The sequence below is a fragment of the Rattus rattus genome, chromosome 12 (genome assembly GCF_011064425.1).
Source record: "Rattus rattus isolate New Zealand chromosome 12, Rrattus_CSIRO_v1, whole genome shotgun sequence".
NCBI lineage: Eukaryota > Metazoa > Chordata > Mammalia > Rodentia > Muridae > Rattus > Rattus rattus.
The window spans coordinates 49,715,660-49,742,039 of NC_046165.1; the positions used below are offsets into that span (position 1 = coordinate 49,715,660).

Consider the following 26,380-nt stretch of genomic DNA (forward strand, 5'->3'; position numbering starts at 1 on the left):
GGCCCCTGGTATTTCCTGGATGTTCTTGACACTTCATAAAGGCCATGCATACCACCACATTATTTTATTTCTGTTTTGTACCATGCCTAGTGCTATGGACTAGGTTCCCACTGTGGGCTTGAATGTAGAAGAAATAGATGGTATTATTCCTATTACAGATCTGGGTTTCCTGCCCTGACCAGCTGGCTTGATGTCAAAATCTAATTGATATTTTTCTTAAACTGATTTTTTTCTTGAGAATTTAAAAGGATGATTTGATTTCTAGAAAATAGTAGACTCAAAGTCTTGAGACCTAAAATTCTATTCTATTCAGCAAAACAAGTCATTGTGTATAGAGGTTGTTCAACTAAAGCAATAAATGTCTGTTAAACAACGACGACGACGACGACGACGACGACGACAACAACAACAACAACAACAACAACAACAAAAATCCTACACTCTATCAAATTGGAAAATCTAAAAGAAACGGATAATTTTCTTGATAGGTAGTAATTGTTAAATAAAGATCAGATAATTTAAACAGACAAATTACCCTAGTGAAATAGAAGGAGTAACTAAAAGTCTCCCCCACCCCCAAATCTCAGATTTTGCACATATAAGTGCAAACTTACACGTGCAGCTATGGAAATCAGTGTGGTTGTTCCTCAGGAAGCTGGAAATGAATCTGCATCAACATCCAGCTATACCACCCTGAGCATTTACCCAAAGGACTCTGTACCCGACTACAGAGACGCTTGCTAAAGCATGCTCAGTGTTGTGCTATTCATAACAACCAGAAATTGAAAACAGCCTGGATGAAAGCACTCCTAAATTCAGAGCAGAATTCTACCAGACATTCAAGAATGAGCGTTAATATATCTCAAATTATTCTATGAAATAGAAACAGAAGGAACACTGCCTGATTCTCTTTCATGAAGCAGCAAGTACCCTGATATCTACATCACACGAAGACCCAATGCAGAAAGCAGACTGCACTCTAATCTCTCTTGTGAACACAGATGCAAAAAGTTCTCAATAAAATTCTTGCCAACTGCATCAGTAACACATCAAAAAGATCATTCACTACGAACAAGTAGGCTTCATCCCAGAAATACAGGGCTGGGTTACAGATCTATCAATGTAATCTATCATATAAACAAAGACAAAGGCCACATGATCTTCTCATTAGAATCAGAAAGGCCCTTGACAAAATCCAACACCTCTTTATGATAAAAGTCTTAGAGAGATTAGGGATATGACAGATATACCTAAACATAACAGGGCAGTTTACAGCAAGCCCACAGCCAACAACTTAAGTGGAGAAACACTGAAAGCATGTTCACTAACATCAGGAATGAGGCAAGGATCACTCACTCTACTTATTAGCATAGAACTTGGAGTCTTAGCCAGAGAAATGAGACAAGTGGAGATCAAGGGATACACAAGGAATGGAAGAAGTCAATTACTTTTTATTTACAGATGGTATGGTAATAAAATAAATGACCCCCAAAACTCTACCAGGAAACTTCTAAAGCTGATAAATACTTTCAGCAAAGTAGCAGGATATAAAATTAATACACAGAAGTCAGTAGTCCTCCTACATACAGATGACAAATGGTCTGATATAGAAATTATGGAAACACCTTTCCCAACAGCTCCCCAAAATACTAGAATAACTCAAACCAAGCAACTGGAAGACTTGTATAACAAAAACCTCAACACACCAAAGAAAAAATTGAAGTGATATCAGAAGATGGAAAACTCTTTTATGCTCATGAATTAGTAGAAATAATATAAAGAAAATGACTGTCCTCCCAAAAGCAATCTACAGATTCGACACAATCCCCATCAAAATCCCAACACAATTGTACACAGAAATTGACAGGGCAATATTCGGTTTTATATGGAAGCACACATCCACAAAAATACCCAGGATAGCTAAGACAATCCTGAATAATAAAAGAACTGATGGAGATATACCATCATTTCTGATCTCAAATTATACCACAAAGCTATAGTAATAAAAATAGTATGGTGGGGAAGAGCCTGAGGAAAAGAAGGTCCAGTGACAGGCCCAAAGTGTGACCCAGCTCAAGGGAGTCCCCAAGGCCTGACACCAGTACTGAGGCTATGGAGTGCTCACAAAAAGGGACCTATCATGACTGCCCTCCAAAAGACCCGACAAGCAGCTGAGTCAGATGCAGATATGTGCACCCAACCAATGGACAGAAGCTGCTGACGCCTCTGGTTGAATTAGGGAAAAGCTGGAGGAAGCTGAGGAGGAGGGCAACCCTGTAGGAGGACCAGCAGTCTCAATTAACCTGGATCCCCAAGATCTCTCACATACTGGATTACCAACCAGGAGGCACACACCAGCTGAATGAGGCCCCCAACACACATACAGCAGAGGACTCCTGGGTCTGGGCTCAGTCAGAGAAGATGCACCTAACCCTCAAAAGACTGGAGGCCCCAGGAAGTTTACAGGTCGTGTGGGGTGGGTGGGGTAGGGATATCCTTGTGGAGACAGGAGAGGGCAGGGAGGAGGTATGGGATGTGGAACAGTTGGAGGGGGGACCAGGAGGGGGATAAAATATGGAATGTAAAAATAAATATGTAATAAAAAAGATTCTGCATAAAAGATAAAAAATAAAAATAGCATGGTATTGGCATAAACACAGATATACTGACCAATGGAATCAAACCAAAGACTCAGACATAAGTTCACACATCTATCGGCATCTGATTTCTCACAAAAAGCCATAAATACTGAAAAACAAACAACAAAAATGAAAAACCCAGCATTTTCAACAAATGGTGCTGCCAAACCGGGAGGCTATATGTAGAACAATGCAAGCAGATTCATATTTATTACCCCAGAAAACTCAACTTCAAGTGGATTATGGGCCTCAACATAAAGCTAGTTTATCTAATTTGACAGAGGAGAAAATAGGGAATAGGCTTGAACTCTTTGGTCCAGAAAAGAATTAATGTACATTAATAACACAGGTACTAAGTATTATACTATTAATTATACTAACAAGTATTAATTAATGGGACATCATGACATTTAAAAGCATCTGGATACCATCGGACACCATCATTTGGATAAGGCTGCCAACTATGAGATAGGGAAAGATCTTTACCAGTTATACATCTGATATCTAAAATAATATCTAATTTAGATTAATATCTAAAATATGTAAAGAACTAAAAATCAAAAAACCCAGACACCAAAAAATAACCAAATAACTCTTTTAAAATGCATAGAGAAACAAAACGTCTCAAAAGACGAAACACAAGTGACTAAGAAAAACAATGTTAAGAGATGTTTAACATCCTTATTCAGCAGGGAAATACAAACCAAAACTACTTTAATATGTCATCTTACCTCAGTCATGATGATCAAGATCAACAAAACAGCTCATACTGGGAAGATGTTGAGTAAGGGGGAAACATTATTAATTATCTGTGGGAGTGCAAACTTACATGTGCGGCTATGGAAATCAGTGTGGTTGTTCCTCAGGAAGCTGGAAATGGATCTGCATCAACATCCAGCTATGCCACCCTTGAGCGTTTACCCAAAGGACTCTGTACCCGACTACAGAGACGCTTGCTAAAGCATGCTCAGTGTTGTGCTACTCATAACAACCAGAAATAAAAAACAACTAGATGTCCATCAACAGATGAATGGGTAATAAAAATGTGGCACATTTATGCAGTGGAATGTTATACAGATGTTAAAAAAAGCAAAAGAAAATCATGAAATTCACAGGTAAATGGATAGAGCTGGGAAAAATCTTGAGTGAGGTAATGCAGACCTCAAAAGACAAAGATGGTATGTCTTCTCTTTCGTGTGGATATTAGCTTTGAAGTCTTTGATAGGCATGGGGAGATTAAATGGAGAGAGTGAGGGGAGAAGTGAGTAAGGGAGGGAATATAGGGGAAATCAGATAACACTAAGGGCCATTGACAGGGCCATACAGAAACCCTACAATAGACATTCCTTAAAATACATACATATATGAAAGAAATCTATATGAGCTCACCAAATAACAGGGGAAACAAAGTTCCAACAAGACATCTCTTGTCATCAAGTGAAACCTCTAATGTCAGAAATAAGCACCAAGTAATTGAGGTCCTCATGGAGACCCCCAGACAGCGTAGGCTGTTGCCAAGGCTATTGGTCAATCTCTGTAAACGGATGATGGTAAAACCTTATGGCTGAAGACAAAGCTTAATCTCACTGAATATGGAGAATTCGAGTTGGTGCCTAACTAGAGCCTTCACCCCTGCTGACTAGTGTCCCTAATACTAGGTTCTCTGCACACTCTCGGAGGAGAAAGGTCAACACCCTGCTGGAAACCCTTTGATCTGTCATGGTGACCTGTCTGCATGATATGCTATACAATAGAGGCACACAGGTTGCGGGAGAAACAAAACAGTCTCTGACTCGATTTAAGGACCATTCCATGAGATGGAACCCATGCCTGAAACAGTTTGAGGGGCTAAGAATCTGAGATGAGACAGACCTAGGGGAAAACCAATCGCCATTGTTCTGCTAAAGGAGCATCGCAATCAAATGACTATGAAGACATTCTGGTCATACTCAGAGATAAGTGTCCCGTTCAACCAGCGTGAGCTGAGCTGCAGCTTCCTCCTGCAGTAGACGGGGCCCAATACAGAGAACCACAACTGGACAATCGGCAGAGAGTGAGAGACCTTAGCACACGATGTCCTAAATAGGGTGTTTCCATGAAATCTCTTGCCTCAAGGTTTAGGGAATTATGCAGAAGAGGAGGCAGAAAGAGTGTAAGAGCAAGAGGGGATGGAGGACACCAAGGAAAAGGTGTCTTCCAGACACACCTGGACTGGCACATATGTGACGTCAAAGAGACTGAGGCAGCATGCATAATGCCTGCACAGATCAAAACCAGTCAGGGTCCCAGCAGTGAATTGAAGAAGTAGATAAGAATATCCACCCCCACACAAGAAGCTCTTCCGTTGACAACTACTTTCACAGGGAAAAACAGTTTCTGTAAGGGGGTCTCGCTGTGCTTACAAAGCGCACTTAAGGGAGGCTCCATGCTCAGTAGTAGGTGGCCAACACAGAATGCACTCAAAACAGTTTTTGAAGATTTTGGTATTTGGGCTTTAAAAAATATTTTATTTTACTTTACTGGTCGTTTGCTTGTGTATTATGGTTTTACAATTGTGTGTTTTATAGGTTTTATTTATATGCCCCTCTCTCTCTCTCTCTCTCTCTCTCTCTCTCTCTCTCTCTCTCTCGCTCTCTGTGTGTGTGTATGTGTGTGTGTTTAGCGTGTTCTTTCTTTGTTTCCTTATTGTTTGTTTCTTTGTTTATTTCTCTTTCATTCTTATTTGTTTAGGCAAGCGCCCTACCACTGAGCTAAATCCCCAACCCCTTCTCTTTCATTCTTATTTGTTTCCCTTGTTTTATTTGCCTGTTTGGGTCTTAACACAGAAAGAAAGAAGATGTGGATTTGGAAGGTCAGGAAGGCAGGGGAGGATCTGGGAGGAGATAAGGGAGGGAACGTGTCATCAGGTGTATCATGTAAAGAAACTTATGTTCAATGAAAAAGTTTAAACTTTAAAAACAGAAATAGATGTATATAACCTCATTGAAAGTAGACCGCTTTGTATATCAAAGGGCCTTGTCAAGAATATCAAAAGGGTTTATGGAATGATGTGTTAGAATGAAGGGAAATATTTATAAATCAGATAACATTACATTTCCAGGCCAGACAAAGAGCACCCAAAACTCAACAAGATAAAGCCACCAAGTAAAGATGGGCAAGGAACTCAGATATTTCCAGAGAAGCATGAAAGTGGCTAATAAACATGGAATAATGCCAATTCCATTAATTAGTAGGGAAATACCAATTAGTACCACAAGGGCATAACAGTTCACATGTAATTCAGTGGTCAGAATAAAAACAACTGGAAGCAGGAGTGCAGATGAGGGTTGGAGAAAAGAGAAGCTTTGGATATTGATAATGGGAACCCAAAAAGATCCAGTTGCTTTCGGGAAGACATCGGCAATACCTCAAAAACAAACAAACAAACAAACAAAAACACCAAAACCCCAAAAAACTAGAAACAGAAAACCTAAATCTATTAAAGGGCCCATTAGTTCCACCCCTGGGTACAAACCTAAGTTTTAAAAACAAGAATCTAAATAGTTATTTGTTTGCAAACATTCACTGTAATGTCCCTCACAGTAAACGGCAGAAACAGCTTAACTTCCCATTCATCAATAAGCAAGATGTTGCACCCACACAGAATATTATTTAGCAGTTAGCTGGTAATCTAAGGGGGATGGGGCGAGCCGAACACGGAAAGGGCGAACATTGTACAAGCCCACTTACATAAAATGCCTAGAATAGACAAACCATGGGAAGTAGGTTAAGGACAACCTGGGAGCTTGGGTGGAGGGAAGAAAGCATTAGTGATTAATGGACACAGTTTTGGTTTAGACGATGAAGGTTTGGAAATGGCGGTGATGACAGATGATCCTGGCCCTGAGTGCCATTCAGTGACACACTTAAGAATGGTGGAAATAGCAAAGTCACGGTTCCATATTTCGCTATGAGACTTGTTTTTAAAACACACATATATCTGTGGTTTTGGAAAACGGGAATTCTAAGTTCATTATACATGGGTGATAAGATTTATTGCAACCCAAACAGATACACCTGAGCTAATGATAAGCAGGCAAAACTAAAGAGACAAATGTAGACTTCCGTGAGGTGGAAGTGAGTTGAAACCAGACCAAAAGTGCTGTGTGGTTAATTTATTTCACTTTAGCCGGTTGGCTAGAAGTGGATTGGGAACGACAGTTCATACACCATGCTGGACCTACATGAGGGAAGAGTTTATAGTTTTGGAGTCATTATGAACCCGAGAGAAGGGGAGGTGTTAGCACTACAAGATTAACACAGAAGGATAATAGCATAGACCAGCAGACAATGTTCTTGCAACTTTACGCTATACTACATGTGACAGACAAAACATAAAATGGAAATAGCTGTGCTAGGATTAAAATATTTCAAGTGCTGCTGTATTATTCAGTTTTTTAAGAAGGGAAAGGAAGAGAAAAAGGTTGACTCAGTACCTTGAAGCTCAATAATGGTTTAATACCCAACTAGATAACTTGGTGGACTTGGGATAGATTTCCTCCATCCTGGAGTTGCACTGATGGTGTAAACTCAGTCTGCAGATCACAACTAATTGAGGTGGTGACACTGGATTTAAGCCAATGGTTTACTTACAGATTTTAAAAAATTCCACATTGTGTTTCGCTTGAGAGCTCCCTAAATATTCTCACTGGTAAGACTTCAAGACTCGGTATAGGTAAGATTATGGAGATGGAAATGAGCTTAGGGCTTTGGTAGCCTGCAGAAGCCCAGGTCTTCCAAGTCTTGGTCCCCTACTCATCATCACTGAGCAGTGTGAACTCGGATTGGCTTGCAAATCCTGCATCGCTGTTACAGACACATGACTGGATGAATTTGCTACTTGGAGACAACACTGGATGATACCAGCTTGTTGTTTTAAACCTATACTAAACTAACACAATTGGGCTGGGGAGTTAGCTCAGTCAGTAAAGTTGTCCATGTGTAAGAACCTATGATCCTCATGTACAAGAGACAAGATGCCCACAGTTATGCTCTGGCATCCACAAACACCTGTATACATACATGCATCCCTACACATGATTTACATGCATGCACACACAGATTAAACTAACCAAATTTGTTAACCTGCTGTGCCTTCTAACATTACAGGAGTGATTTCAACTTAGCTGTTCTTCGATGTTGACATGAAAGAGAAGCTAAATTTGGTCCTATAAATACAGCCTGGCTTGAACTCCTTATATCTGCCCCAGAAAAAAACATGTTCCTAACACATATATTATTTGGGTCAATCTTGACTCCAAAGATACCACAGGAAGTAGAAGGAAATCAGTGTGGAGGCACATCAACCCTGGGGCTGCTCTCCAACTTCATTTGGAGCAGGAGGTTGGGGCAGAATAGAACCCCTCTGGCCCTTCAGGCTTTTCCTACTCTAAGGCTATTGCTCTCCTGTTTCAGTCTGATGAACCCGGAGAGGCTGTTAAAGAATCAATTTTCTGCTCTGCATTTGACTATTTTGGAAAAGAAAAGAAAACCAAGAAAATCATCTTGAAAATAGACTCTTAGCATCACTCTCCCAGTGGGGTTTTCCTACAACTCAGTGTATGCAACCAGGAACTAACCCCACTTGAAAGTAATCGTGTGTTTGTAAACGCCACGGTTAGAGGTCTGAAGGCAAAGCTGTGGCTGGTCAGACCAGTGAGAGGCTTGAGCCTCCTGTGTAACCGTGACACCCAAGCACCTTGGAGAATGGCTCTGAAAATTGCATGGATCCTGTGCTTTGGATTCCATGCTGTTGGTCCAAAAACCGCTTTCTGAAGCTTGCTGAGAGTCTCAGCTTAACCTGACGGCTAAGACGTAACAGGGATACTGAAAAGGGTTATCGAAAGGTAGTTCCATTGGAGGTGAATGCCCTGTAAGACTTGTGGTGTTCAGAGCTGTTTCAGAACAGATCAGGGAAATGGTTCAACGTTTCCTTTTGTTTTTCTATTACAGGCAGGGGAAGTAATTATTAATGGGCAGGGTCATCTTTGAAACATCGTGGTGCCATTTATGATGAGAGGGGCTACATTTTAACGTTCTCATTAACTTGGAATGAAAACTGTTCCTTAGCACAGACTTCAGATCAAAGGTAACATGAGAGGAAATTCAAAAATGGAAAGGCCAGTACACTTGCTTGAGGAAATCCTGACGGATTTATCACAGAACATCTGTAGTACTGATTAAGTATTTCTTGTGTCAGTGATAGAAGCCCAGTGATATGTATCCCTGTCACGGGAGTAGTGAAGGCCGGTGAAGGGAAGATGCTTTCTTTCTAGTCAAGAGAATGGAACCTTCGGCTTAGATGGAGACCTTATATCCCAGAGGTCAGTCACCTGGCTAAGGGACAGCCCTTAGGAATATGGATCTACCTTAAGATCATGCTAACAAGAAATGAGGAATAGTTACCTCTGGGAAGGAATGCACTTTTTCTTCCCAAAATTCCCACCTGCTAGTGCAGTTGCTATCGAGCTACTGTAAGGCTCTACCATGGCCTTTTCCCTTCCTTCCTTCCTTCCTTCCTTCCTACATCCCTCCCTTCCTTTCTCCTTCCTTTCTCCTCTCTCCCTGTCTCCCTCCCTCCCTGTCTTTCTCCCCTTCCTCCCCTCCTTCTTCCCTCCCTCCCTTTTTTCCTCCCTTCCTCCCTTCCTTCCTACATCCCTTCCTACCTTTTTTATCTTTCCCTGTCACTCTCCCTCTCTTCCTTCTTCCTTCCTCCTTCCTTCCCTTCCTTCCCTTCCTTCCTTCCTTCCCTTCCTTCCCTTTCCTTTCCTTTCCTTTCGCTGATGATAGCTAGAGCCTAAATTCACCTTTTCTGGTACCTGGGGCTTCCTTTTTCTACCCCTGAACTCCCATGCCTAATTCAAAGTGCATGACTTTTTTTCTTCCTTCCTCTTAGCCATCCTCTGGACAGCTGCTGCGATGAACAGTTTGTCTACTTTCGTTTTCCTCTTAAACACTAACAACATTGTTTTAAAGCTTTCTTAGGAACCTGTTCTTAAATTATTTCATTAACAAGACTAAAAACCCCAACAGAGGACCCTGGTCTCTACTAATATGTGGCAACTCTGACCCGAGCAGACTTTCACCCAGATTTTCCATAACATCTCTTGCCCGGAGCACCTAAAATTCTATTATGCTCTATGGCATGGTTAAGTTGTCCTCTCTGCATATTGCTTCTGGAGGGGCTTACATAACAAACACATGGGCTGAACAGACATCCTGTGAGTTTGGACAGAAGTATGCATAGTGTGTGGCTCATGCAAGGCCGGCCTAAATCTCTAACCTAACGTTTGAAGTGTGCCTCTGAGTGTATTCTATCTCGGGATGCTCCTCAGCTCCTATTGAATCAGATTCTCTGTGAATGGCCTTTAAGAAAATGGTATAGCTGTTTCCTGCGATGCTCTGCCAGAGCCTGAAAAGTACAGAGGCGGATGGTCGCAGCCAACCGTTTGACTGAGAAAGGGGTCTCAAATGGAGGAGTTAGAGAAAGGACTAAAGGAGCTGAAGGAGTTTGCAACCCCATGAAAAGAACAATACCAACCAACCAGACACCCCAAAGCTTCCAGGGACTAAACCACCAACAAAGAGTACACATGGAGACCCATGGCTCCAACCACATATATAGCTGAGGGTGGCTTGTCGGGCATCAATGGGAGGAGAAGCCCTTGGTCCTGTGAAGGCTCGATGCCCCAGTGTAGGGAAATGCCAGGGCAGGGAGTGGATAGGTAGGGGAGCATCCTCATAGAAGCAGGGGATGGAGAATGGGATAGGGGGTTTCAGAGGGGAAGCCGGGAAAGGGGATACCATTTGAAATGTAAATAAAGAAAATATCCAATAAAAGAAAAGGAAAGAAAAAAGAAAAGAAAATGCATTTTCCACTAACTACTATGCACTTTTCAAAGAAGTCATGCTTTGAAGAGATGAAAGTTTTTACCCAAAGGTGCAGAGGTCCTCAGGGGCCATCATTTTTGTATCTATGTCCCACTCAGACTCGTCTGGATCATCAGCAAGAATTCACATTTATGGTTCAGTCACAGTCTCCTGTGGAGTCTCTTCCTTAACATGATTTATCCAAACTTAATAGAGAAAATGCTTTAAAGCATGCAGGTGAGTGGGTATGGCTACATATAGACCGTGGAAAGGGCTTGAGGCAAGGAGCCATGAAGGCTGTACTGGAATCTAAGCTCTCCATCCCCCTGCCGAGCATTCCCTGTGCACACTGTCTCTGCAATTGATTGCTCTTACTCTGATGAAATGGTTGGAGATATAACCTCATTAACACAACGAAGACAGTTCTTGGTGGAGTTAACATGCGGCTCTCCTGCGTTAAGGGAGAGACGGTGCAAGGAAAGTGACAGCGTGCATCTCGCAGTCTCAGGGCAAAGTCCTTGTGCTATATGATTTTTCATTCTTGGCTTCGGTCTGCAGCCAGCTTTGCCAGAACTGTCTCCAAGGAAACCAACATTAAATCTGTGAAAATACTGGAAAAGCCACGGTGGAGATGTTCATCCAGACGCATTTGTTGTACTTTTCCAAGTAAGGTCCCATATGCACCCAGGCAGGCATAAGCAGTCATTGGACTGTTGAAACAACTTCCTTATCAGGGAAACACACAAGGGCCTCTGGGGAAACATTTTCTCCCTTCTTTCAGCTCTTGGTTGGCACTCTTTATTTTCCCTCCTTTCTTCCCTCACTTGTCATTTATTCAGCAACATAAATGTGTCCCCCATTTGTGGTTAAATACGTATGTGCATATACTTCTATTTCTTCCTGTCTAGCTCAGGCCCATGATACATAGCTTTCAGGGAAGCCAACTGACAAAGCTACTATGTTTGAGTGTATCTCGGAAACCTATCTACTAAACAGATAATGATAAGAAGGAAAGTTTGCTGTTTTTGTCACGAACCTCCAACACCTAACAGCATTGTGTATATATCTTCAGGGCGAAGGTGGGATAGAGTGGCTGAAAGACTGGGGTAGAGGTGCTGTAGGGAGTTAGGGATGGTGGAGAATACAAAGGCTCTTGGGTAGAGTCACCTAGCTCACTGTCCTCTTGCAATGGACTCAATGAACCATGAAACAACAACAACAACAACAACAACAACAACAACAACAACAACTACGACCAAAACAAAGGATCCTCTGGTTAACTGAAGAAGCCTCCAACATCAAATGCATCATGTATACACGTGTGTGTGGCAGGGGGTGGACAGAGATGTGGCCCGATATGGAGTACTATATCTAAGATAAAAGCACAAGCTATGGAGTCACCCTGCTTCCAGCACACCTGGTAATTGGAGATCATCTCTTTTAACTTAAGACAAGCTTGAATATCTCTCTTCAGAGGAAGCAAAATTTTAGTCAGCATGTTTACCAATGGTAGATGTACGAACTGACCTGTTAGGGAGTAGATAGGAGGCAGTTCTTTGCCTCTTGTATCACACTGCGTATGATCACCTGGTGATGTACTTGGCTTGGGAATGTACCCTGTTAGAGATCACCACCCACATGCATCTTTGGAGTGGCAGGGTTAGTACTTTAAAAAAGGGGAAGGGTTGAAAAGGCATCGTAGTGAATCTGCTCCACAGAAGGCAGTGAAGAAAGGAAGAGAATCCACATTTGAGAGAGACTCTAATAAGCCAAGAATGAGCTAGGGAGATGGCTCAGTGGGTAAAGTGCTTGTCACATGACATGAGGACCTGAGTTTGGATCCCCAGGATGCACACAGAATTGGACATTGTAATCCTGTCTGTAAGCCCAGTGCTCTTAATTGAGTATGGGAAGTGGAGACAGAAGGTTCCCTATGAACAACAAGAGACCCATCTCAAGCAATGTGTGCAGCAAGGACCAATACTCAAGGTCCTCATAATATGACTTCATTTACACACACACACACACACACACACACACACACACACACACACACACACACACACTCCCCACTCACACACAATTTGAAAATACCAAGAGTGGCAAGCTGAGTGGTTTTGACCCTAAGAGTACTCAAGGACATGTTTTCATGTGTTAGGTAACAAGATTATTAACATTTCTGCACCTCACCACAGCCAAAGGACCTAACTACTGGAGCTAGATGTTAATAATGAATGAGAAAGGTAAATTTGAAAATTCACTTCCAGGACGCCACTTTTAAAACACACCATTGTAATTTCTACTTACAGCAATGCCAATGACAGAGGCCCTAACCCAGGGACCTCAGAAAATTGCCTCCTTCTGAAGGTTTATCATAGACCAGTGAAAGTGCCCATCGGCTTCTTCCCTAGAACAGCCTGTGCAGAAGAATTCTGCAAGTTTTCTGATAAAAATATTTCGCTCTCTAGATGTCATCAAGCAAGAATTTACAATGTGACTGGTATGAGCCAGGGTTAATCTTAGAACTGGGATATAAAAATAGCAGATGGTTGATGCTCGAGAAGGGCAAGTCTGGCAAGTTGGACTTGTGCGTGCCAGGGGAACAATATTCTGGCCTTAGATAAATGGATTTGTGTAACCAACCACTGATACCCATGGCAGAAGACTAGAGAATATTGGAGTTATAAAAGACTTCTGTCAGGGTCTCTAAGAAAGTTCATTTTTTTCATACTATATATTCTGATTATAGTTCTTCCTTCCCCAAGTCCTCTCAGATCCTTTGACCCATCCAAAATTCCCACCTTTCTTTCTCATTAGAAAACACAAGTATCTAATAAAAATTAATAAAACTAAAATAAGATAAAATAAAAAGAAACGAAATAGAATAGAACAAAACAAGTGGAGAAGAAGAGCCAAAGAAGAACACAAGAAACAGATGTAGAGACACACATTTGTCTGCCCAGAAATCCCATAAAAACACAAAACCAGAACCCACAGTGTATACGACTAGGAAGGTAAATACCAAATGCCCGACAATGCATTATGGGACTAAAAACCTCCCCAAATATCATTGAGTTCATTTTGTACTGGGCGTGGGGCCTGCCCTGAAGTGTGGTCTGTGTACTCCGAGAGACTCTTTTGTAGTGAACTGATTTTTCTTTTCTGAAAATTTTTATTTAAATTTTATAGAGCTTTTCACATTTATTTTCTTGGAATGAAATAAAATAAACCTGAAACAATTTATTTTTTCACTGTCAATGATTATTTTTCTGTTAAAATTTATCACTTATGAAGAGTACCTTTATACTTTTCTTAAAACATTAATTTGACTAACAGTAAGGCCTCACTTTACCCCTAAATTATAACTTATTTATTTATTTTCCACTTAAAATTAATTATTTTACTTATTTACATCTCAACTGGAGTCTCCCTGGTAGTCCCCCACTTCCTGGAGTTCTTCACCCCCTCCCCAGTCCTCAGCCTCTGAGAGGCTGCCTTCCCCACCCTCATATCCCCCTTCTCTGAGGCATCAAATCTTTACAGGATTAGGTGAATCCTCTGTCAATGTAATCCACTCTATAAACAAACTCAAAGGAAAAAAAATCATAAGATCATCTCATTAGAAGCCTGCAGGGGTTTGGGGAGCCCTTGACAGAAGCCAACACCCCTTTATGTTGAAAGTCTTGGAGAGATCATGGCACATGCCTAAACATAATAAAAACAATATACAGCAAGTCAACATCAAATTAAATGGAGAGAAACCTGAAGCAATCTCACTAAAAGCGGGGACAAGACAAGGCTGAGCACTGTGTCCCTATCTGTTTTTTGAGAAACTCTGTTTGTGGTGCCCTTTCCCATAGCAATCTCTTCTTGAAAGTTCTCCCTCCCTCTTCCTTTCTTTTGCCAACCCTGTGTACACCGTTCAAGATCCAAGTTTAACCTTTCCCTGTTCGGCCATCTTTCCTGATCCCCAAGCCGTGCCAGAGTTCTCTATATGTTGATCGTAATGCAAATTCTACTTTCTGCTGCCCGGAGCTGTCTCCAGGTTTTTAATGTGCTTATTACATACTTAACAATTTTTATTAAAAATTAAGTTGTGACAATTTTATGCACATCTGCAATATTTTGGGAGCCTATCCACCCTGTGGTCCTCTCATAGCCCTCCTATCCCTATGTCTGGTTTTTATTTTAAAACCGTCTGTGAGCATTTCCATGTGAAACCTGATGGGTGCTCATTTGTACCCTCACATGCTTATACAGACCCCTGCCAACTGTGGGCTCTCACTCATTTGCAGTGCTGTTTAATGTGACCTTTGAGAGGATTCCCCTGCTAGGGGGAAGGGTTCTATGGAGTTGAAGGACCCAAGAAAATAAATCTTGGGGACTCCGCATTCAGAATATAAAAATTTAATTGTAATTTGACCTGCAAATTTCCTTAGAAGGTGGCATTCCCGAATAAAGGATACAAGTATCAGGAGTAAACCAGACATGGACCGTTTCTGCCAACCAAATGATCCTGTGGGTAGGGGATAATCAATCCCACAAGCAGAAGTGAGTTGCCAACATCCTGCCCGGGAGACCCACTAGATACAGAAGCCTGCCTGCTTGCCTATTTCTCCTTTTTTCTGATTCTCCCCTCACCTGTTTACCCAACTGAAAAAGCAACATCTTTTAGAAAGCACTTTGATTCCAAACTGGGAAGTCCCGCTTTTGAAAGGAACGATTCCCAAATGCTTTCTGAAGAAATCTCAAAACCCCAGACGAAAGCTTCCCAGCAAATGAGGAGCACAACAGAGCAACACCCACCGAGGGTGGCTCTCTTACAGCCGCTACTAATTAGGCGTTGTTAATAAGCGTAGCAGTCCGATGCTGAGTAGGACAATGGAGCAAGTCCTTTCTTGCATAACTATTAGTCTTTATTACTTGAAGTATAGGGAAACATTCTAAAAATAGCTCGGAAACAGCTCATAGAAATACAATTTCTTTTAAAGGTGTCTCGGTGTCAGACTGAAGAAATGAGTTTTCAGCGGAGTGCTTGGATAGGCGTTTTCTATCATCAGAGGGGTTGGGAGCAAGATGAAGTACACTTTACTTTTGTTTAGATTGCTTTCTATTTCTTGTTCTCTGGAAACTTGTGACCTCACAGGGAAGTAAGATTATTATCACATAAATGGAAGATGTGAAGAGATAGGAGCGTGGAAGGAAGAACCAAAGTAGGGTAATACCTAATTTCTGGAGAGAAGAGAAGCTTGAGGAAGGCTTCTTAGAGGTGGGCGGTAAAAGTAGAAATCCTGTAAGCAAGGGGAGGGGGAGGGAGGCATTGCAACCTGAAGACCGGGCTAGACTGTACCAGGATATACAGCTTCGGTCACAGCCTATGGGAGTCTGCTTTAAAAATGTGAACACGCTGTCCCCAGATGGTAGCTAAGCCAAAAATGAACTCTTTGTTCCTTAATTGCTTTTGGTCATTCATTGTCTTGGGAACTGTCGATGATGTTCACTTATCGGAAAGACCGTTTAGAAATATTTTCAGATCCAACTTCCCTATGAGTGTTCTGTAAGTGTAAAGGGCAAAACCTCATGGTTTTCTTTTTAAATTGAAATTATTGATGGATGTAAAGATGTACATTTGTGGGGTGCCATGCTATCTGAATGCACATATACACCGGGTGACTAACGAGGAATGCACGGATACACTGTGTGGCTAAGTAGGAATGCACGTGTACAAAAAGATGCTAAAAGTCTCCTGTGAAAATAATGATGAATTAAACCGGTTAGGCTGCACTGTTCCCACTGTCCCCGTGTGTGCATCCTGGGAAGGGAGCCCTTCCTTCTGAATAAAGAAGAGGCTTCATACAAGAGCCTGAGCTCTGGTGTAGTCTCTGCGTCAAGTCCTTGAGGAAGGAGGCCTTGACTAAATGCCATCCAGCCTACCTTTGTCTACTACAGAAATAACAGCACAGACAATGGCGGTCGTGCTCAGCCTTGGGAGGCAAACCTTTCTATTTAGGACTTCGAAATTACCCCATGAGTTGAACATGCGTTTCTGCGGTGCAATTCTACTTCTGGAGAATGGACTAGAAGAGGCGCATGTGCTTGTCATCAAATGACCGTGTGCAAGCAGACCCTTCCTCCCCGTGCTTATCTTGCCTAATAACAAGATAAATAGCATATATATTTTTTTGCCATGGCATCAGCCAGGTGATCAAGGAAAGAGCTCACTCGCTTCATGTATTAGAGCAGGGTCACAGTTACCTCTGGCTGTGGGGATTGGGTTTGAGAAGGACGCTATAATCCACACTTGATGTCTCTCTTCTTCACTCAGAGAGATATTACAGATGGGACACAGGGTTGATTTGTAATTATGCTAATTCCCTAGTTGATGCAAGTTTAGACAAGCAAGAAAATGGCTCTGCTGATAGCAGTAAGCAAGGGGAAGAAATGAGCAAATGATGGGGTTTACCCAGTTCAGGGAACTGAAAGGCTGCGTGAGCAGGCGGTGGACGCTGGCATCTGTGACATAAGCCCCAAAGGCTGGCCAACACTTCCGGGAGTCTTCTCTGATTCATCATGGAGTTGTGACTTTCTTGGTTCTCTAGACCATCTTGTAAGTAACGGTCGTGGTGACTACAACCATGTGATCTGAAGGAGGGGATGGTGGCTCTGCCACTCTTTGGGATTTCGGACTCTGTAAATGAGAAGTTCTTCAGTTTCCTGTCTCCTGTGATCATGGCTAACACCGTCAGCCTTCTTAACAATCAGAATCAGTTCATAGCCACAACCTGAGCTCTGCATTAACCCTATAGACATGTCTCAGGAGACTCTGCTTGAATATCCGATGCCCTAATCAGTGACTCTGAGGGCTTCAAACGGTCCTGAAGTAGAGAATAAATCAACCCAATCTCAACTGAGAGGAGCCGAGCACTCTACGACTACTTTTATTTTTCTAGGAAAAAAATTGTCAAGCAGGGCAGGTGTCTGCTTTTAATAGCTTTAGCAAGGTTGTACAAGAGCGAATCCTTTCCCCTGTCACACTGGGACTGTGGGTGTACACACGGTGCCAAGGTCACCATGCAGTGTGCGAGGGTGGGGGTGGGGCATCTTTGGTCGAGCTGGCTGGCTGGCCAGCGAGTGAAAAGCCACGGCATGCTCCTGCCATGTCTCCATGACCCCTGAGCGACGTTCCCAGGCCCTTACTGTTTATTTCAAATTATATTTCTGAAAATTGCCCATTTATTTGTTTTATTTCTTTCCTTACTGGATTATTTGTCCTTAAGAAAAAATCAAGATCTAAGTGTATTTTACCTCTTAAAAAGAACAGTTTTTGGTCTGTGAGTCTAAGTATTTTTTGAGTTTGCTCACGATCATTTTAGTCATACCAACCATTTTCTACAGAATTCATTATGCCTCTATTTATCTTTATGGTTGCTGAACTTTGTGACCTGTGTTAAAAGGCCCGTTGCACCACTTAGATGAGCTAAAAATTCTGAGAAACAAACAACCAACCACCACCACCACCACCAACAGCAGCAGCAACAACAACAACAGCAGCAACAACAATGATGACCTGGGGATACAGGCAGATGAGAGAAATTGAGAGTCCCACTTTATGCTCCTAAGTAGAAAGGTTGGAATACTCATCTCGGATAAGATTTAGATTGGGAGAGGAATGAGAAGAAAAATCCAGTAGAAGTTATAGTAAGTGGGAAGGGATAAAGGAAATTACAAAAAGCATTTGCAGTTCGGTAAGAAGGGGAAAGGGGAGCAGCTTGAAAGAATGACAGAAAAACAGGTATAACACACACAGACAACAGGAAACTAATGATACCAACTGTCGTGGTGAATGTGGACAGGCTAACGTTCAGTGTTAAAGACATTTGCTGTCATATTTCGAGAAAGAATAAAATTCACCCCCAAGTATGAGATGTATATAAGGCAATGAAGCAAACTGGGTTAAAATGAAGAGACAGGAAGATAGGCTGGAGAGGACCAAGCAGAAGGAGGCGTGCTGGTGTTGGTATAGAGCGAAGAGGACGGCAAGGGTGCAGACTGGCCTCTGAGTGAGGGCTGCTAGCTCAGAAGGGAAGGGCCTGAGCCTCAGGGTAGGGGGCCATCTTGCTTCTGAAGCACTCACTGATCTGTCAGAGGTTGAATGAGTTTACAGCCATATTGTGGGTTGAGGATACGAGAGCTGAGGTCAGAGCTCTTAAAGTCAAGACAGATCAGGTTTTCACCTGTCATCGTAGGGGGATACAGAGGGAGTGTAAGGTGACAGCAGGAAAGCAGTCAGTTCCTTTGAGATCACTGCTTAAAATAAGTAGTATGATTGGGTTGAGGGGCTCCTGCCCATGCATGCACACACATGCACATTACACACACATGTACCAGGTCTGCTAATGCTCATGGATTCACCTGTGCTGAGAGCTAATATCAGTCCACAAGCTACAAGGCTTTTACACAAGATCACACAATGCAATTTTAAAAAATCTAGGTATAGCAACTCAAAAAAGTAAGGAAGGCCAGGGCAAACCAGGGGTCAAGAATCACCAGGTATCAGGTATCCAGAAAACAGTGATTGCCGTTTGATAGATGGGAAGGTAGAGGATGTTTGAAAAACTGAACTCTGCTAACTAATCAAACAAGGAAAATTTAAGAATCCAGTAACTGAAACGCAGTCTATGAGAACACACTAGACAGGTTTGGCAGTAGATTGGAAATAGCCGGTGTCACAAGACTCTGTTACACAGATCGAAGCAAGAAGAGAGCAGGAGGGAGAGAATGTGGAAACCGAGTCCTGAGAAACATGGGCCAGAGTTCCATGGGCACAAGCTAGAGCCTCAGATCAAGGGCAAGAAAGCACAGAGCGGGTGTGATAATATGGCTTATGAGTTTTCCAAAATGACGACAAGGTGACGTTGAACATCAAGGTTAAGAATCCACACACACCAAGTTCAGGATGAAGACAAACATAACCCACTTCCGGGCAGCACTTAAGAAAATCGCTAAAATACGGATGGAGACACCCAGACAGCCGAATTCTTACAAACTACAAACTAAAATAATCTAGAGATTCAGATGGCCATGGAGAGAGTTCTTGAAGAGAGAGACTGCTTCCTTCCTTCCTTCCTTTGTTTATTTATCTGTGTTACAGATTCTGGTGCCAACAGCCACTTCTAATCTGGGATTGAACCCAGATCCTCTCATATGCTGGACAGGTGTTCTACCATTGAGCTACAGACTAAGATTATTATTTTTTAATGACAAGTTCTCATAAGTTGCCCAGGTGGGCCTTGGATTTGTGCTCTTCTGACAACAGAATCTCAAGCAGGTGGCGTCCTGGGTCCGAGTCGCCAGGTCAGTTTGGGTCTGTACTGTACAGTGTGTGCTTTAAATGAAGGTAAAGCAGAGCGACCTAGAGCTACAGAGATGGAGAGCCAAGTAAAAGCATGGCACTGTGTGGCCGTCGGCAGGAGTGAGGCTGCAGACCCAGGCAGAAGTGCAGAAGGGAAGAAAGTGGCACGTGGCAGTGGGACAGTTTGCACATGGAAAACACGCCCAGTCCGCAGGGCAGCTGCGATGGCGTCTTGGGTCTTATTCATCCATATGTACAAACACAAAAGGATGTCAGGGCAAGTGAAGTTAAAGTGTTCTCAAGGTTTTGCATTTCTAAGAAGTGTAAAATCACTTGTTTTAGGCTCTCTATGATTAAAAAATAAAAAAGCATTTTGTTCTTGCTAAGAGAATGTAAAAGAATAGGTAATTAATAAGCTTACAGAGAAGGGTAAATGACAGTTCTGATCATTTCAAAAGAAGAACAGTGAGAGATTGGCTGATATCAGCCATAAAAGAACTAAACACTCCATCTGGAGACAAAGATGGGGCTGGAGTGATGGCTTAGCAGTCTGAGCAATTGCTGGTCTTCCAGAGGACCCAGCATCCATGTCAGGCATCTCACAATTGTCTGTAACTCCAGCTCCAAAGGACTTGACATCTCTACTCTCCACAGCCACCTGTATTCAATGCACTTATCTACACACACACACACACACACACACACACACACACACACACACACACACACGCACACACACGCACACACAACATACACACACGCACACACACTCACACAACATACACACACATACACACACATGCACACACAACATACACACAACATACACACTTGCACGTGCACACACACATACACATACAACATACACACACACACACACATACCCTACACATACATAAAAATTGTTTAAAGACAAAGATGGATTGCATTTTCAGAAACTGTGCTTCCGTCCTGATAGCACATTTAAAATACAAAGTTATAGTTCAACACCAGGATAGAGTAAAATACAGTCAGACAAATGATGATCAAGGGAAATCTGGCATAAACATAATATCTCCAGAGTTGATTTTTAAGGCAAGAAACATCTTTAGAAATGAAGTGAGCATTTGGTAAAGTTAGAGATCAGTATGACAGATAAAATTATTTGTGTGTAGCTAATAACCCATAGAGGGGTAGATAGTGTAAATGAAGATTAAATATATATATGTATATATATGTATATGTATATATATATATATATATATATGTTAAATGGCACCAGAGAGGTAGGACTAAGTTCTATACATACTTCTTTCTTATATAAAGATTTCAAAGGAAAAAATGACCACCTCTGAACTTCACATAAGGAAGCTAGGAAAAGAAATTGTACAAATACAAGATTAGCTCTATATTCATCAAGTTATCAAGAAAGTGGAATATATATAAGCTGAAGAAAAGTTCTACAATAGTCTGTAAAATCCTTAACTGTAATCAAAAGCAAAGTAGGTTGTATACAAATAGAATTCTGTACTATGTAGCCAGAGAAAAGAAATCTTCCCGTTTCCAAAAGTGTGCATAAGTTTTGAAAGCATAATAAGGACAAATGATCTCACTCATACATGGAATCTAAGAAAGGGTGGATTTATAGAAACAGTAGGGAGACACTTACTGCTAGCAGGGATTTTAGGGTAAAAATCTGGGCTCCGGCAGCTTCCAACAAGTGACATGCCAATTAAAAAGACCCAGAGATGCAGAGGAAGGGAACTTAGTCCTCATGGATAGCTTGCAAAAGACAACAATGTCCAGTGACCCCCAAGTCCGTCTTTGAGATCGTGCCATGAGCTTTAATTTCAATAGAGGGTAAGATGTATCATTAAACAGCCCTGATCAAAGCATGGCTCACCCAGCACTGAGCATTGTTGCCTGGCTCTGGTCTGCCCTGCAAAGGAGTCTGAGAAGATATAAGACTAGTGAGTTCTCTTCCGGAGTTGCAAGTTCTTTCCTTTCTGTCTTTCCCTTCTCTCAGCATGGGACTCTGGGAAATGTTGATCCAATGGGTTTCATGTTTAAATAATCTGTTAGCCAGAAGTGAGGGTAGAACCATTTTCTTAGAATAGTTCCTCTCCGATAAGACTGGTTCCATTATCAGAAACAGGTAGTGGTGGTGAGAGATGGGTTAGTTCCAGGGACCTAGTGAAGGATGTGGTGTCTACATTTGCTAGTTCTGCTCTTGTAATTTCCTCCATGTTTTGACTGCAAAATACAAGGCGTCTTGGTGAGAGGATTGAGGAATGGACTAATTTAATTATGGTATTACTTTACAAAATTTTTGTACGTTCAATCACCACAGTGTACATCTTGAAATCAGTTTCATTTGTTGACTATACAGGATTAAAAACAAAGCAAAACAAAACAACAGGAAATAATTGCAGATGGACTAAGGATCCACATATAAATCCACATGCAGGGCAAACTGAAACCTCAGACCCAAACAAAACAGTAGAAGCAGAAGCAAGAGAAGAAAAGTCAGGAAGAAGAGAGCTGAGCTTCTCTGGGAGTCAGGGGAGAACTGACATTTTATTTTTAGCATTTCTTATCTGATTGTTTCTCAGAAGACCACCTCACAGGTAGTTACAAGGTTGGGTGACCTCTAGTTTTGTTAGGTTTAAGTGTCTTCTACCACACTGGGAGAGACATTTGAACACACACTAGTCATCTGGTTTACTCTAGAATATCCACAGGACGGAGGGATGATAATTTCTGAATGATACTTTTTTAATGATGTCCATTGGTCAGCGTCCCTACAACCATTCCAACCTGTCTTCCTTCTGGGATGACGGCCAGAAAGAGCTAGGGCAGACAGCCTTATTAGGTGGTAGATAAAGTACAGAACTGGATTGGCCCGAGATGACTCTTGGCTCTAAGTGCTGCTATCCTGCGTAAAGGACTTATCTGCAAGGTGCTCTGTACATGGCTGGGTCTGTACAATGGTCAGAATCTCTAACTTTTGTTAATGGTGTCGTTGTGAAGGTTGAAAGAGATGGGAGTTGTTTTGGCCAAGGGTGAAATATAGTAGACTCTGGGACTAGAGAGATGGCTCAGTGGGTACAAGTCCTTGCCGTACAATGTGAAGGCCAGAGTTAGATTCTCAGCACTCACATAAATGTTAGCTGCGCTACCTGGAATGCTAGCCCTCAGGAGGCAAAGACAGGACCCCTGGAGCAAAGTCTGACTAGACTAGTCAGATTGACAAGCTCTGGGTTCAGCGAGAGACCCGCCTTATAAAGAATAAACTAAAGAAGGTCGTTGGCGTCAGCCTTAGGCCACTGCATTGAATGTGCAGACACAGAAACCTCTATACATGTACACACACACACACACACACACACACACACACACATACACGAGAAGAAAAGGTGATGGGTCACTTCAGTTTCTGCATGGCCAGAGGGACAGTCTATGCAGTGAACTTTGCTGCACGAATTGCACTTGACCCTTTGTCCTTGTTCCCTTCTCTGATAATCTGGCTCGTGGTCCTCAACCATGGACCTCTCTTAGGATCACTCAGTCATTTAAACCTAAGGGTTCTCCAGAGTGGTTACAAGCAGCTCGGTTGGATACCTGCTGGCCGCTTTACCTTCCTGTTCCGGGTGGGGCGAGCCCTGAGTTGCCCAGATTAATGCCAGCAGCATTTTCTTGGAACAGAAGCTGTCAGCTAAGGAAGGTGTGGTACACTCAGCAGAAAGAGCAGGGCTCCATGCCAGAAGCCTATAGCGCTAGTGAGTCAGACATGTGACACAGGAAACCACAACTCCTACTTCCTGAGGTTCCCCAACTTATCAAACAAACACAATGGTCTGTGCTGCCGACCTCTAGTGAGAACATAAGGCTGAAAAACAGATGAGGTTTTTCCCAAAATGTGCAAAGATGCTGTGTAACACATAACTTATCACTGTTACCATCAGAGCCAGAGGGTTCTCACTGTGCTCACACTTGCTGCACACACCCCTTTTAGAACACGCGTGTTTCCTCTTCTACAAAGTGGAGACGATGTCACATTAACTCCTGTTATTAGCAGGAAAGAAACGAATGAGCACAAACTGTGCTTGCTAATAGCTATTTTAAAAATTGCTTTTACTTTATCTGTTATGGGAGTTTTGCCTTCCTGTATGTTTGCACACATGCGTGTTCCTGATGCCCTAAGAGGTCAGAAGAGGGTGATGAATCTCTTGGAACTGGGTGGTGAGCCATCATGGTAGATGCTGGAAATCAAAACAGATCCTTTGCAAGGGCAGCAAGAGCTCTAAAGTTAAGCCATCTCTCCAACCCCGTTAATAGGTATTTTAAATTACAAAGTGGGTGAGTAGCATCAAATGAGTTCTGGAATTTTAACCTACCATCAAATCCTGCAGTCTTTCCTGGAAGTAGGAACCCAAGGGCCTTAGCAAATACAGCACTTCCGTCTGAGAAGCTTTGAGATTCTACAGCAGGTCTCAGGGAATCTTTGATTACAAACTAAGTATTTTGAGGGGACAGGTGAAATTGACTTTGCTGCCTGAGAGCTGCCCCTTTAGATCCGACTATGGTGACAGAAGATCAATATTAGCAAGAGGTGAGTGTGTGTAATCCGGCCTAACTGAAGTGGCTTGGAATCCTTTGGTGTGGATGTCACAGGAGGAAGAAAGGCCACAGAGTTACCAGGTGGCTACAATGCCCCAGCCCTTGAGCCATTTCCCTCTGTCCTCAGCTGATGCCCCTTTCTGGATCGTCCTCCTAAAAGGCCTATGCTGTCTGGGACAAGTGCCCACATTCCTTAGCAATCACAGTCCAGTAATGACAAATTCAGGTTTCTGGGAGACCCCGGGCTTAGAGTACTGGATGTGAGAAAGAACACAGGCACTCCTGCCTCAGGCTGCTAGTGTGCAGTTTCTTACATGTGCAAGACAATACCAACACGTGCTGTCAGCCATTGACATCGCAGATTCTCCCTTCCGATAATCATGAACTGGAGACACACCTTGCAAACAGGAAACAACAGACTTAGAGGGTCAGGTTTCAGCGCAACCACGTGGGACCCGTCTCCTGGGAAAGGACAGACTCTAGTTTCAAATGCAACCCTACTTGATGGTTCAGCTTACCTACAGATATGGTCCACACGGCAATGATTTTCAGGAAGGCTTTGGTTCTGGAGTTGAAGCGGCTGTGATGAATGGGGTTCTGGATGGCGACATAGCGGTCCAGGGAGATGGCACAGAGGTGCATGATGGATGCCGTAGAAAAGAGCACATCCAGGTAAATCCAGATCGCACAGAGCTTGCTAGGCAAAGGCCACCGGTACCCTGTGGGGCAGAAGTTTAGCATCAGTGAGTAGCTTCAAGCTTTCTGCAGCGTGTGATTGATCTATACCCCAGGACAACTGTTTACAACTTGGGGACCAAGTGTAGGTGACAGGCAAGGGGCTACAAGAGAGTTTTGATACTTGAACAAACAGTAAGTGTGCACTGTGACAGCACGGACAGGGGAGCTCAGGTTTGAAGGTGTCTGGACTGCGGAATTACATGAATGAAGGAGGAACTTGGTTTTTCCTCTTGGATGAGTCTCTTTTCCCCTTTACCTGGCAAACCACTTTTATTTAACAATCCATCCAAAGTTATGTTCTGAGCCCCTTAATTGATGTGCCAGTCACGTACAGCCTTTATTTATCCATATGATTGTCCCTGTGGCTAGTCCAATCTTAGTCACTCTTTTTTTTTTTTTTTTTTTTGGTTCTTTTTTTCGGAGCTGGGGACCGAACCCAGGGCCTTGCGCTTCCTAGGCAAGCGCTCTACCACTGAGCTAAATCCCCAACCCCAATCTTAGTCACTCTTAAGACATGTTTAGTCAGTCTCACACAGGCAGGCAATTAGTGACCGTGGGACGAAATGGCTTCAAATCTCTTGACTCTCTACCTATAGTGCATAGTCCCTTAATGTCTTATTAAGCTCAAATTTGGGGCACGTGAGAAAAGTTAAGGATGGTGAAGAAGGGCATCTGACCTTGGAGCTTTGTCTCGGGGCAGTGCTCAAACCATAGGTGACAGCTGGTTTTTGTGGGGACCTGCCTTTGGTGATTCTGGTCCAATAAGCTTGGAGCAGGTTGGAAAATGTGCATTTCTATACAACTTAGAAATCATACTGCTGAGGCTGGTGTTGGCACCCCCCACCCCCGACGTCTCCCTGAGCATCATAACCAACCAGTATAGCTTTGGGCCCAGTTAAATCATTCTCTCTGGAGGGCAGCTAGAGGTGGGGGCTCGACATCAGAGGATTTTAAAACTTCCCAGAGTCCAATGCAGGAAGCTTGGCAGGTTCTCTGCTGCCTTAGGAAGATGGAAGATGCCTTGGCGACATAAACGAAGTGCCCTGCTCCTCCCTGAGTGTTTTGGAGAGGATCAAACACTTGGATAAACTATCAATTTGTTCTGCTAACAGAAGGAGCAACAATATTGCGTATGCCTGCAAAT

General features: G+C 42.7%; 1 protein-coding gene across 1 annotated transcript in view; it reads right to left on the reverse strand.

Moving 5' to 3' along the window:
• Nucleotides 1-26,380, reverse strand: part of Htr2a (5-hydroxytryptamine receptor 2A) — a 66,267-nt gene that overhangs the window by 36,858 nt on the left and 3,029 nt on the right. The window contains 1 exon segment of the mRNA XM_032917716.1: nucleotides 25,017-25,217. Coding sequence (XP_032773607.1) covers nucleotides 25,017-25,217 — 201 coding nt within the window.